This window comes from Scatophagus argus, chromosome 15 (genome assembly GCF_020382885.2).
Source record: "Scatophagus argus isolate fScaArg1 chromosome 15, fScaArg1.pri, whole genome shotgun sequence".
Taxonomy (NCBI): Eukaryota; Metazoa; Chordata; class Actinopteri; family Scatophagidae; genus Scatophagus; species Scatophagus argus.
In genome coordinates, this window is record NC_058507.1 from 3,051,715 (window position 1) to 3,066,339 (window position 14,625).

The window sequence follows — 14,625 nt, forward strand, 5'->3', positions numbered from 1 at the left end:
GTTTTTGTTTACTTTAAGAGACTCTAACATCATCTTTGAAATATGACTTGAAAGCAACTACTACTACTTATTATTTTACTACAGAGGATAAGTAAAGGATGTAATTTGTGCCATCATGGGAGTTGTTGTCTTCACCGTTAAACAACCACCACTGCAGATGAAAATCTATTTGACGCGAGTCAGGCAGAAATGTCTACAGACTGAGTAATGTTTTAAAGTTTTAGTCACGTTGACGCCGACCTCCTTCCTTCCTCAGCCTCTTTCTTCCTCACTCATAGCGACAGGAAATTAACTTTTAACAGTTAACTTGAATTAAAGTGGATTTCTCTGGGTTTGAACATTGTTGGCAACATTTGCAATAATGTAAATACACAACCCAATAAAATATATAACAAGGGCTGAGTTGTTTTTAGATATTTTATAGCAGAAACGTTTGCGGTGAACTGCCTTCTTTTTGGTGTGTCGGTACATTCATTCAAGCTAACCGCTAACCTGAGGTTAACCCCTCCTTCCTGCGGCTGTGGATGAGGCAGGTCTGATTGAAATGCACAGCAACCCTTCAGCGTTAATTTGGTTTTTGTTGAATTATCAGCGACTGTTATTTAAACGTTGGTTGAAGAGTCGTATGCCTGATGAGACGAGACTGAGGCGGCTGTGCAGAGCTCATTTACTGGATTAATTAACTCTGACTGGTGTCGACTCGGTAACACTTTATCTGATCCTGTGTTGATACGCTCTCAGGTAACGAAATGTCCACATTCAACAAAGTGTCACCTTATCTCTGTGCCATGACACTAAGTCTAACGCAGCCAGCGGATGATGCAGACTGTTGAAACAATAGTGTGTGGGCTGAGGGGCTTCTGAGGACCTGACGAGAGAATATGTAATTTGGGATTTTGGCCTTTTTCTTCTGCTTTCCCCCTGGAAATAAGTAAGTGGCCTAGTTATACATTTAGCTTGTGAAGTTTATTTATATCTGTTGGCGCATTGTCAATTTATCTACAGCATTCTTCCCATTAGGAGCCAAATGCACTGAAGAAATTTCCTCAGCCCGCAGTGATTTATATTATTTATGATTTCCCCCTCATTATTAAAATCGGAGATACTGTGTGTGTATTTTTAAAGCAAAACAGGGCGTTCATATTGAAGTTTATGTTCAACAGACTTTAACAGTTGTTTACTTTACTGCTTCACTGTATGGGCGACATTAATGATGTTTACAGAACCTGTTTATACTGTTGATGAAGCAGTTATGAATATAAGACAGTTCAGCGTTCACATTCAGATGCAAGAATAAAACTGAGTCACAAAGAAGAAAGTCTGCATGGGCTTCTACTCCTGCTGAGAGCTCGATGAAGTCCAGGAAGTTTAATAGTGATTAAAAATGTAAAAAGATACTGTTGCTGTTTGATGGCATGTTTGTGTATATATTTGCTTACAGTATATTGTATACTTAAAATCAAAAGATATGTGTTTACATCTGCAATCCTGGCACAAATAACATTTATATGGAACTATGTCATCCATGGGTTTATCATCTTTCCTCGTCCTGCGTTTTCCCCTCAGTGAAGTCTGACTAATGGGCTTAACTATCAACAGCATGAGCTTACATAACGCACATTTGTTTACATTGTTTTTCACAGCTTGTTTTAATTGTCTCAACTCTTTCATTCTCATTATGTTGTTTGCTTTACTCTCCATTTGGTGGGCTGCGGAGATCTGATGGTCCCACTGGGATCAATAAAGTTACATCCAATCTGAAAGCTTCAAAGCTTCCTTCATTCACTTACTTCAGTTCTCTACACAATAAACACTCACTGAGTGAGCTGTGATCAATATATTGACTTTATTAGCCGAAGCTCACATGTCACAGCATTGAGTAACAAGTCAGCACGTAAACCTGTGGATTTTTTTTCCTTAATTTGACTTGTACAGCATCTTCTAATCCAGCGGTCCCCAACCTTTTAGCGCCACGGACCGGTTAGGTATCAGAGCGTGTGTGGCGGATAAATACAGCAAAATAAAATGATAAGACCGGCATAGAAACTGGGGTATTTTTTAAACATAACAATAAACGTGAATCCAATGTGTACTCGCAACTTAATTAGCAGCGTCTTCGTAACATTAGTAACATCTTCTCAACGCTCTCTGGTCGCTATGGTAACGTTTAAAAATGCCTTCAAAATAAGATACACCGCAAAAACAAACAAAGTGCATCAAAAACGCAACTCACCATAACGCTGAGTCAGTGGGAGCCCTGGGCCTGTTTCTCTGTAACGAGACGGTCCCATCCAGAGCCTTTCCCCTTTCCAGAGACGTTTGGTTTTTACTCATTTTGCTAGCTTATTTTTTAGCGGTAACGTATCACGTGACCGAGACAAGCGTCTTGACATGCGTCAAGAGTGAGTCATAGACGGATCGTCCGGTCATTTTTCAAAATAAAACATCGTTCAAACTCAAATAATCAATAAAACGGAAATTATGTAAGTTACTTATTCTTTCTGTGCGACCCGGTAGCAAATGACCCACGGACCGGTACCGGGCCGCGGCCCGAGGGTTGGGGACCCTTGTTCTAATCTACCTTTTTTTAACTTGGTGACATCGTTGCCAACAATATTCTACCTATATGAATACATTTTGACTGAGTGATAATCAGCTAATAAAGTACTGTCACTATTTTATTTAGCTCACAAATCTTCTTGCTCTACTGTGGCTTGGGTTGTCTGTTTGGACAAAAACATCTGCCAAAGATCTTAAACCCAGAATCTGGACATTCGCATAAGCGGCAGCGATGTGAATTTTGTGCACATGGTAGCAAAGGGACACGGCTTCATTTAAAGATAACGTAAGTCCCACCCGTCTGCGGCTCCCTGCAGGCTAAAACAAACACCCCGAGATATCTGCAGAGTAGCGGGCCGAGTTCTGACTGCGGCTGCCTCCATTAGTGCCTCTCTGTTTGGATCAGGTTTGGATCTCGTCTCACCTGAGCAGGTATCTGTGCTCTCAGAGTGTTCTGCTCTGTCTCCAGGAGGACGCCCGGGGCGGTGGTTGCCAAGTGCGGGCTCTGGTTGTCCGTGGCTGGACTGGGCAACCCGGGCTGGCTGGCACCCGTTTTCACATCCGATCCGTTCCCGAAGGCCACAATAGCGTTTTCTAGAACACAAGAGCAGCAGAGGTGTTGCGTTTAAAGAGACATGACTGACAGTTTAATAGCTCGACATTGTTCGTCATCTGAGGGATAAATGGAGTAGCTTCATGATCAACTTTCACATCAGCCATCCCCTCGACTTTCCTTTCTTCACAGCACTTTATCACGACTGGTCATTTTATAATTATGCACTGAGGGACTGTGATTACAATGGTCAAATGTCATGGCGTGTGGGGACAACTCAGCCTTTGAGGGTAAGTCAGCAGGCTACTGACTGTTGGCTGTACTCTGTTTGGTCTGAAAGATTAATTTCAAACTGCAATCTGAATAAAAATACACCTGTTGTTAGCCATTATCGTTAACAGGCACTGAAACAGACAAGAGGCCAACATGATTTGATTGATTTGCTCGCCTAAAGTGAAGATGAAAGTGTTCTGTTCATGGGAGGCTATGCAGCAGGAGCCGAACAGAGAGCGGGAAAACACTAACTGCCCTTGAAACGCTCATCCGTTTCACAGAAAGCAAATTTGTGAATAATGAAAGCTGAGATTTTTCAAACTCAAACATGGTGTTGCCTTTCTGTAAAACACTGCCTAAAATGAACAGCATATGTTATTCATCTGCCTGGGGATGAGTTTAAATATGTTATTCCTCGGGCAGAAAATACTGCAGCCTGTAGTCTTGAACGCTGCTCTCTGCCACTACAGAGAGCAGGAATTCACTTTGCTCTGTATAAATTGTAAATGTACGATGGGAAAGCACATTTTGCTAAATAGAGGAGCGCCTCAGTCAGAGGCAGATTGAAGGTTTGCTTTTAATTACAGGAATCTCAAGAGGCAAGAGCAGCTGCAAGTCAGATATAATGCAAGTTCATTTAAAGGCAAAAAAAAAAAGGCGAAAGATAGTCACACTGTAAAATAACGAACAATAATGAGGAGCGGTGAGTTAGTCTTTTTGAGTCCTTTCACAGTCAGCAGGCTCACTGACTGGCTTAAAAATCGCTGTGGGGGAGCATAAAAAGAGAGATGAACATTTTCCCCGAGTCAATCTGACTCACTTCTGACCTTCCTGCTGCTTTTCTAACACTAACACTGCATCCTAATTCTGCCTCCCACCCATTATTCACTCATGTCCATAGACAATGATGTGTAGATATAACAGTGTGTGTGTGTGTGTGTGTAGGGTGGGGTGCAGCTGTGAGACTGAAGAGCTGCGTGAACGAGACTTAACAGCCTACACGGTGTTTGTTAGGCGGCTCTCTTGTCTGTGTAATCTTTGTGTGGACAACAGTAGTGCGTATGAGACAAAAACAGCAATGCCGCAGAGTCACCACACGTACGAGCAGCAGTGTGTGTGAGCAACACAGTGGCAGCGTAAGGCGGAAGGAGAGTGTGCTGCTGCAGGTGTGAATCTCATCTTTGCCTTTTTCAGGTGTGTCTTTGCCTCATTCTGACCCAGCGGGATCATTGATTGGGGGGTGGGGGGGTTGACTGAAAACAGGGGAGCAAACGGGAAAGTTAGCTAATCGACAGGGGAGTCACGGCCATTCTGGTCTCCATCAGCCACACTGAGGGAGCCAACAATGTTCCAATTCCAGTCCACGATCCCAGATGACTTGTTTCTCACAGTAAATAAAAGTCCCACTGGTGTCTCAGGACTCACAGTTGGAGCACTTCTGCACCTTGGATTGGCACAAAAACGTCCTGATTAAATCATGAGTACAAAATTCTGTGTACATGAAAACTCAAATTTCAGCCAATCTTGCAGTCCGCCAAGCCTGGAAATCCCGTCAGGTGCAGAGCTAACGGCAGGCAGTAGCAGTCTAAAGCGGAAAGGTTTAACCGGTGACACGTCCATGTTAAATGTCCCGTCGAGTCGTGCACTTAAATCAGCCCAAATGTTTCCAACAATCTTCAAACCCAGAGAAACACATAATTTTCTTCCAGGTAACAGCGTGCTTCATTTAGTGTTTTGTTGTGTTCCATTATTTTGACTGAGAGCAGCAAAAATTACATACTGTTGTTTAAATCTTTTCAGTTTTAAATCATGGGTCAATTTTAGATAAATTCAGCAGCTGCGTTAAAGTGTTTTGTTCTCACCTACGACAACAAAATGCTCTGAATTCACTCCTGCTCTGATTTGCACCTCAGGTCACTGAAAGGTGATTTTTATGCTTTAACGGAAGTGTTCTCAAAGAGTGCGCTTGGTTTCACGAGTGGAGGTGTTTTAATGAGGAGGTCTGACTTCCCCTTAACTTTGTACGGCATCAGAAAGAGCAGTGGAGAGCAGAGCGTGAGTGTGAACGGGGCTGTCGCACAGGTGAGCGTGTAATTAAGTTGTCTTGAATAAGGAATTAGAAAGTATTTTGTGAAATGTAATCAGACCCCCCGAGGAGCTTAATTTCATCTGTGTGTGTGTGTGTGTGTGTGTGTGTGTGTGAGAGAGAGAGCTGACATTTTTCGGAGAAAATTGAGAAAAAGTTATTTAACCACAGACTGCAATTATTTCTCTTGTTATTAAAGTTATTTCTCTTGTTATTTAAATCACCTGAGCGATCTGAAGTATTTGGGGCTCTTGATTGCCATGAGTTTTCTTTAATGTGGCTCATTTCTATCAGGACACAAACACACACACACGCTCAGTGAATCCTGCATCCCATAATAATCGACTCCTTTAACCAACTAAGCAGCCTTAGCCGACATCAGGACAGCGAGGCTGGTGAGTCCAGAATCCTGCGGCGTATTCGTTGGTTCAGAACACCTGGACCTCGTGATGGATACGCTGGAACTGAAGGTCCTTCATACCTCCTTTAAATGAATACCTCATATAATTTATCATCCGGATGAAAGCCATACACACAATGTTTGATTTTATGCGGGCTGATTGATTTTAAAATAAGGCTGAATTTATATGAATTATACTGAGGGGATTTTATTTTCCAGTGCTTTCATTCACTCGGTGAAAACCAAGGACACACACACACTCTCAGACCCTCTCAACCCGGCAGGACTCTCTATTAAAACATGAGCGCCTCACATGGGGTCATGGGCAGCAGAGCCTCGGCGCACACAAACCAACCAATATCTGCTGAGAGTCCTCCACGAGCGAAGCCCCGAGATGAATCATATCATTATGAACCGCGAACAAATCATCATTAGAACTGAGCGAGCGCACAAGAGGGCAGACTCGCGGAAAACAAAGTGAACTTTTTCATTAAAAGTGCAGCAGGAGACACCGGGGAAGTGCAGCTGATCGCTTCGGGGTGGCGTGCGATTGGTTGTTGGCGTTCAGATGGAGATTCTTCATCAGCCAACAGGAAACGTTAGGCAGAGACTGAACGCACAAACACTCAGCAGGACTGCAGCTGAGTCATCACATCCGCCAAACAATAGTGACTTTAAAAGACTGCAACAGCAGTGAACAATCACGTTCAACAACACTACCTCTGCATTGTTTTGTAACTGTTTTTGCACACTTTTTGATCCCTTTTTCTGTTCTTGTGAGCTGCCACAACAAGTGAATTCAATAAAGTTCATCTTATCTTATCTTAACAAAAGCCTTGAAATTAAAAGATGTCCTCTCCTGCTGCTGCTACCGTTGTGAAACCTTTTTACAAACATTTTCTAGAGCTGATCTTCTATAAAATTTAAAACACACGCACACACACACACACACACAATATTGTAATGTCTATATAAAATATGATTTGACTGATGTGTTCAAATGAATTACATCCAAACTATGAGCAGAACATTTAGGGGCTTGAGAGCCAAATCCTGGTTGTTAATGTTGTGTTTTCAGCTTGTTCTGCTGCCACAAGGAAAAGTTTTAACAGAAGATTTTGACTTTGTATGTTTGTACTGCAACACATTCTCCCACTAACTAAAAAAGAAAAAGTCTCTTGCTGCCAGATCTTCACAGTATTTGCTCTCGGATGCTATCATGTGTGTTTAACACAAATCTGTGGATGTTATACATTGCTGTTAAGTTGTTGAAACAGTCGCATGTTCGCAGCGGCGGTGAGAGGAATGTGAGTCTTTCTCCCTCTGTCACAGGTGTTAAAGGAGCAGATGTTCGAGTTTGGCTGTAATTCAGTCAAACAGACAGACGCTTTCGCCTTCGAATCCACACCTGAGTGAAAGCGATAAAAGCTTCCACCTTTTCTGCGCGACAACAATCACTCAGGAAGCGAGAGACACGAGCGAACAAGCTTCGATTCTCTGGGTGGCCAAATACTTTTCAACCTATTCTTTTACTTTTTTAACTGCTGCCTTACATACATCCGCATGCTCAATTCGCAGAAGAGGAAAGGGTCATCAGACGTAGCTGGAGTTTGTTCCCTAAAAGTGGATTCAAAGCATCATCAGACTCTCAGTTTCTCTTCTTTCAGTTGTCTGTAATGACGTCATTTAATGTTCACGGTGAGTTTTGAAATGGCTTCCAGTAAGTAGGCTGTGGCTGGGAGGAATATTATATCACATTATACATAGTACATGCTGTAATATGTATAATTCAAAGTCGGGTGGATTTATATGGTTTTATACACCCCAAAGGACACCCATTACATGACGCTCTTGGATTTACCACAATCAGAATGACTTATAATCATATAATGAATTAATATTCTATAAGCATTCATTTTCATTCGGCTAATGGGCTACTCGGCAGCAATTACGTTTGCATGAAAGTCACTTCAATTAAAATATGCTCAAATGAAGACATGAATGAGAGATTCATCAATTAATTTCCCCAGCTTATACTATAAGATGGATGTGGGTGCTTAGAAATGAAAATCACACCATAATTCCATCTGTTCCCGGCAAAAAGCCTCCGATTTCAGAAGCGACTTGCTGCTTATTAGTGATGGGATTTCCAAACGTTCGGTGGAGTATCGGGATGTGACACACAAGCATTGATTTCTCACAGGATCATAACAAACTGATCCATCCTTCTCAGGTAGGTTACCTTCGCAAACACAACCCTGCAGCAATCAGTGCGGAGCCTCCTGGTGCGACACTGAGCATCAACTACGATACAGAGATGGAGGTGGTGGATGCTCAACCTGCGCGCTCATCGCCAGCTCTGCAGCTAATTAGGGAACTTGCAAGTTGCAACACAATAGCAACGAGTCAGTGTAGTGAGGGAAACAGATTGAGCCCTGCTGATGGTGCGTACACAGCAGCACCTCGCAGGAAAGGCTTCGGAGCAGCTAACGGTGCTGTGGGCCATTAGCGTTGGTAGGACAGGTGGGACAGTGCGCAGTTAGCGCTCGGTGGCGTGCAGCACTCCCCTGGCAGGCTGACGGATGAGGGAGGCGAGGGGTGCAACTCCAGCTGCTCGCCACCGAGCCTCGGCTCCCGCCGTCACGCAGAGATGAGGCGCCAATTGATATCTTCAGTGGTAAGTTGTTATGACAGTCCCTTTGTAAATGTTTGGACACGGTTGTTTAAGCACCGCCATCTCGCATCTCTTTGACTTTTAACTTTCTCCCTGGAGGCTTCTGTTTTTTTTCCTCTTACTGACTTTATAGGTTTCCTGAAGTCACACCGCAGAGCACATCCTGTGCTCCCCCCCCCCCCCTCCCAGCCATATTGCTGGTTACTGTGACTATTTCCTGTTGCACCGTCTATTTAATTTCCAGAAAAAAATTAAAATAATTGCAGAAATAAATGAGCCTCACCTCCATCTGTCCTCTCTTCTTTTTTTTTCCTGACACACTCAGCTTTCCGAGAACGAGGAAGTCCAGAGCTGTAGTTCTGCATAGTGATGTGGTTATTATGGCTGTGATGAGGAGCTAAGGTAGGGTGACAGCTGTTTTTAAAACCTGAGCGCGCTCACTCCACAGAGGCGTTTTTTCCCACCAGTTTTTGCTTGCCCCTATCTGCAAACGATTCTATTCTTCCCTGCCACTTCTCTCTCTGTCCACCTCATTAGTTCGGAGGCAGGAAACCAAATTACGTTCAATTACAAAGTCATCAAAGGCCATCTGAAGTCCTGTCTCAGCAAGCCGGCCCCAGCACAGGGGGGCCCTGCCCACAAAATAACGCTGAATTCAGTCACAAAAAAGATGTGAGCACCAAAACAGACCGGAGGGATTTATTTAATTGACGATTTTGCTGTCCACTTGTGAAACAGAACCATTACGGAGGGAGAGGACAGTCTTTTGGCTGCAGTCGGAATGAGTAACATTTCATTCTCTCTGCGCTGTGATTACACGAGGAACACGGAGGAAAGAAAAACATTCAGGAGCTCTCGCAGAGCGGATTCATTTTCCCAATTATGGGCATGAATCCAAAGTCTTATAACCAAATCATTACGCACACTTTTTCCCCAAAATAGAACCGTGGTCTGCCTGGGCCTGGCAAAAGAGACCGAACTCCAGCTGAGACGAGAGTGCGACATGCACCGCTGGTCCGCGAAACCGCCTTTCCCATTAGAAACTTTCTCGTCCTTATTATCACGTACTGTATGTGCTGTTTGGCTTGAGCCGTTTGCTCAGACGGAGGGAAATGAGGCCAGTCAGTCTGAGGTTTGTTTTTCTGGGTCTCTAAGGAGCTTACAGTAAACAGCACACAGGAGCTGCCTTGGCTGAGTCTGAGTCCTGGCTTCGAGATGCGCATGAGGAGATTCATTGAAAAACAAGGCATCCATCAAGCAGTTGCAAAACATATGCGACTGCGCTGGGAGTCCTTACTCACTGCAGGATAATGTACATTTTATTGTTATCCAGAGTTGGCTAATTAGAGAACAGAAGCATTTTAACAAGCGTCATTATCTCACTGAGAGACGCATGTCAGGCGGCGAGTCTTCTTTCCAAATTCATACAGCATGTTGCACTTGGTCTGAAAACAGCACAGATATGGTAGTTTTTGTCCCCAGGTAAAACTGTGACGTGTCCCTCAAGGTTTCTACATGTGCTGCTTTTAGATTTTAGGTTTGCTTGGATTTCATGTTGTTTTTTCGGGGGGGTTATTTATCTGTCCAGATTTTACATGTTAGGGTGTTTACGTGCTCTGTAGTGTTTTCAACAGCTGCTCCATGTCTGATTTCTTCTGAAGGGACAATAAAGGGTTTGGTGTGCTTGAAACGAAGTAGGTTACATGACAGACAGTCCGGCTACAGCCACACAGCAGTTCCAAATGGCCACACTCGAAGGCCGGGCGAAAAGCCTGCTGTCATAGCCGCCTTTAGGCTCCATCACACCGCCTCCCTGATCTCTCTCCAAGGATTCTGTGGCTTTTGGACGTCTTTGTAGTCTCAACTCAACGAATCTCTCAACTGGGAATGACTGTGAACGCTTTCAGTCTCCCCTGGAAAAGCATTCTTTTGACTGCATATCGTTTTCTGTGCCAGCTTCCAGACTGAGGTGGGCGTGATTTTAAGGTTTTGTTTTATGGTATGTCTTGCGTTTTGTCATTTAACATCTTGGGACCATGTTGGAATTAAGTGTTTCCAAGTTAACAAGTTATCACTTGGCTTTTTTAAAATATATAATATGCGATGATATGGCTGAGGTTCACTTACGTTTAGGCAAAAACACCCATCAGGTTTAGGGAGACCTGATGGTTTGAGTTAAAACAGATTCTAATATTAGCTAGTGAGTCATAATGTTGACTTATTCTTATTCGATTCTTTAATATTCTTTTAACAAATATTCCTATTCAGACTGACTCTAATGCAAAAAACCTAACCTGCCCGTCAGGAGAAAAGGCTGATCGACTTCATGTTAAACTGAGGTTTCTGTTGCTCTGCTGGTTGGGAATCTGCAGCAGCAAGTTTAAATCACCCACTAACTCATTAGAAACCATTACAGCACGTTGAGTGGTGGTCCCTTTGTGGAGCACAATTAATACAAGTGATTTAGCGTAGGGGGGGTTTCGTCACTGGAGAAGCAGATAAAGCTTCTAATGAGTAATGTTGACATTTTGGTCTGTTTGTCCCTCATGAATCTTATTTTCTTCTTCTCGTGTACATCTTCTCTTTTGCCGAATGCTGAATCCTTCTCGCTTCTCACTGGATTGTTGTGCTTATTGCTGGATTAAGCACCAACCTGTAAAATGTCAACTGTCTCTTTTTCTACATTCATACACAAATATTTCTGGCCTGAAAAAATACTCTACATGCATTTTAAGCAGTTATCCTTCCCTCTGCTCTGTAATGTAATGTAGCTTTGTGGCTCAGTCCAAAACTGATGTTGGATTAAGGCTCTGAATGTGCCTGCTTTCAATCGGAAACGTCGTTGTGGTTTATTGGACGAGCAGTGGGTCAGATGCTTCCATCATGTGTCCAATGGACAGGCTAGAACTGCAGCGAATTGTGTTTTGGAGCTGGGAAACGATGCAGCCTCGTCCAGACACGGACTGGGGTCACACAGGCCCAGAATGTAGCGTCAGTAAGTGTTTTGTTAAAATGTTTTTTCTGGTTTACTCTTCATACTGTGACATGTCGTTGTGACATGACCTGCTGAGGGCTGCCCTGTTTGAAAACACCAACCCTGTACGTGAAGTCTACAGCATTTAGCAACAGATTCCTCCTCTCGGATGTTCTCCATTTAATTCGCTCCCTCTCAGCCCCCCCTTTTCTCTCTCTCTCTCACATCCATCTTCTCCACACTGCTCCACCTCCCACTGACGGAGCATTGTGTTGAAGTGCACGTGTGCGCGACCGATCTCATGTGATCATTTTGTCCTGATCCCTTCGAAGGGCCTGCACCTTCCCTGTGCTGCTTCCTCTTCAGCAGTGTTAACACTGTCCTGACCCTGCAGACCAGTCAGTTAACCTGGTGCTGATGACAACTTGGTACTTTTTTTTTTCTTCTTTTTAGTCATAATCGAACTAAGACGCGGCCTTGGCTGAGTTTAACAAACTCCACGCGGCAGCAGCTGCAGTTTGCTTTCTGCTGTGACTGGTGTCATTGGTCTGTCACTGGTGTTGTTACTCACGCTGACAGCTTTCTAAGAACTTGTCTTCTTTTCTTGTTTGAAAAAAAATAATCATAACAACCCAAAATAAACTCCAGTGTGTCTCCTGTGTCACCAGCAGCTACAGTTCGTATTACTTTGTCACTGGTGTCACTCTAACGTCACTGGTGCCATCAGTCATTCAGAGGGATGAGCTCCTTTCATCGTAGCTGTTTTCTGCTTGTTGCTGTTGAATGAGTAAAATCTACAACAAAGAGTGAAAGATGACAGAGGATTGGTGGATAATCCTGCAGTTCGTCAGTCACTCATGTCTGTTGTTTTATTGTTTGCGCTGCCACTAAAAAAGACATTTCTATTATCATAAATTGTTTTGGTTTTTTTTTCACTCTCCACTGATCAGTTTCCCAGCATAATTAAAACCAATATATTAGTTGTGGTAACTCATTACTGTGTGCCACCAGCTGTAGTGTTTCATTAATGTTACTGGACTGTCGCTGCTGCCGTCACTCAGGGGCTTGTTTGTCTGCAGTCGTGTGTGTGCAAAGATATAAACTGATATCGACTGACCTAACGACATGCACAGGAAGTGACTGTAGTCTCTACTCTGTCACTGATGTGGCACGAGTGCCTTCACTACCCAGGGATACTGAAAAATGCAATAAAGTTGTGTTCTGGAGATGACTTGTCAGACTTTTCTTATTAATGAACTGCACTAGCTAACATTTAATATTGAGGTTATGAGTCCAAGTATATTTATTCTATTTGCCTTTTTGCCCAAAGTTAAATGAGAAGATCAATACTACTCTTATGCCAGGACTCAGTTAGCTTAGCTTACAAGTGTAGCAGGAGGAAACAGCTAACCTAGCTACGTCCAAGCTTAAAAACATACGCCCACACCAACAACTCTAATATACAAAAACAAAAGTCTTGGGACACCTGGCCGTCACACCAACAGGGACTTCATTGACATCTCATTGTAATCACACAGGCAGCTTTGCAGCTCTAACAGCTTCCACTCTTCTGTGAAGGCTTTCCACAACATGTTGGAGTGTTTCTGTGGGAATTTGTGCCCATTCATGCAGTAGAGCATTTGTGAGGTCACACACTGATGTTGGACCAAAAGGCCTGGCTCACAATCTCCGTTCCAGTTCATCCCAAAGGTGTTGGATGGGGTTGAGGTCAGGACTCTGTGTGGGCCAGTCAAGTTCTTCCACACCAAACTCATCCAACCATGTCTTTATGGAGCTTTGCTTTGTGCACTGGGGCACAGTCATGCTGGAATAGAAAAGGGCCTTCAACAAACTGTTGCCACAAAGTTGGAAGCATAGCATTGTCCAAAATGTCTTGGTGTGCTGAAGCATTAAGGTTTCCCTTCACTGGAAGTCAGGGGCCGAGCCCAAACCCTGAGAAACAGCCCACACCACACCTGAATTCAATAATAAGGTATGTCCCAAAATTTTTGTCTATATAATCTATTTCCTTTAAGTTTTATCTGCGCGGGCCAACGTCGTGGCTGCATGTGTCACAGCCTTCTCTACAATGCTAATCTGGTGGAGAACTGTTTCTTGTTTGTTTGTTTTTTAATAGGCCTATTTTATTGTTGAAGTAACATTTAAGGATATTAAGTATGAAAAATAGCAAAATTAGACTTTACAGATGCTTGAAAACTAATTAAAAGTATCTTTAGTTTTTGTCCTTTCGCACAAAATAAAGCACAAAACAGAGCTACAAGTGGAGAACTGGGTTTAGGCTGGCTAGCGTTAGTGTTACAGTACATCAAAGTACTTGTGCAGTACGGAAGTACCATCAATGACTTCGTTCACAAACACAGACGTATTGTTAGCGTGTTGTCTCTCTCTCTCTGCAGCTGTTACTCACTCAGGCAGACATTGTCGTGGAAAAAAGCGAGGAAGTCGTTGCATTGTTCCCTGTGGTTGCCGCTCGCTGCGCAGGAGCACCAGGGTCCCACGTTGGATGTGGAGTTGTCAAGGTAGTTGGGAGTTATTGTGCTTCCTGTGGGGGGGGCACAACAACAACACAGTTTTGTATGTTTACAGGAATACTGAGGTCATACAAGGTCTCATGTTATGAGGTTTACGGCGACTGAATCAGAACATAATGGCACATGAATAAGAAGTAACTGTCATTGTCTTTTGTTATTCAAGATATTCTTCCTGTGGCCTTGAGCTATGGTTTCTCTTCGTAAACACCTCATAGGCAGAAGACTGTCTAACTGAGGGGTTTGCCAAAGTGAATGTTTGAGCAGAATTCCAGCTGATTTAATCGTGTTATGCTTAGCCTGATTATGACCTTACCCTGATTATGATAATCAAATAAAGGCGTTTATGTGGCAATTTCTATCATCACAACATTGCCTAATCAGGTTAAGACTGAGCTATTAATGTGCATGTAAATGCATTCACTGAGAGAGAAACTGAGAGGAATATAAATAGAAGAAAGTGGAGTGAATAGAGACAGAAATACGGGCTGGCAGGTGAGTTTAAGCCGACAGCCTGGTGATCAAATGTTGACTGGTTCAATCCAGGGCTTAACATT

General features: G+C 43.3%; 1 protein-coding gene across 3 annotated transcripts in view; it reads right to left on the reverse strand.

The window, feature by feature from the left end:
• The window catches only part of gfra4a (GDNF family receptor alpha 4a), a 116,640-nt gene that overhangs the window by 1,350 nt on the left and 100,665 nt on the right, over window positions 1-14,625 (reverse strand). For all 3 annotated transcript variants that reach the window (XM_046413087.1, XM_046413086.1, XM_046413085.1), the window contains exons 6-7: window positions 13,948-14,082; window positions 2,984-3,153 (exon numbers count right to left, since the gene is read on the reverse strand). In XM_046413087.1, coding sequence (XP_046269043.1) covers window positions 2,984-3,153; window positions 13,948-14,082 — 305 coding nt within the window. The remainder of the gene's footprint in view (window positions 1-2,983; window positions 3,154-13,947; window positions 14,083-14,625) is intronic.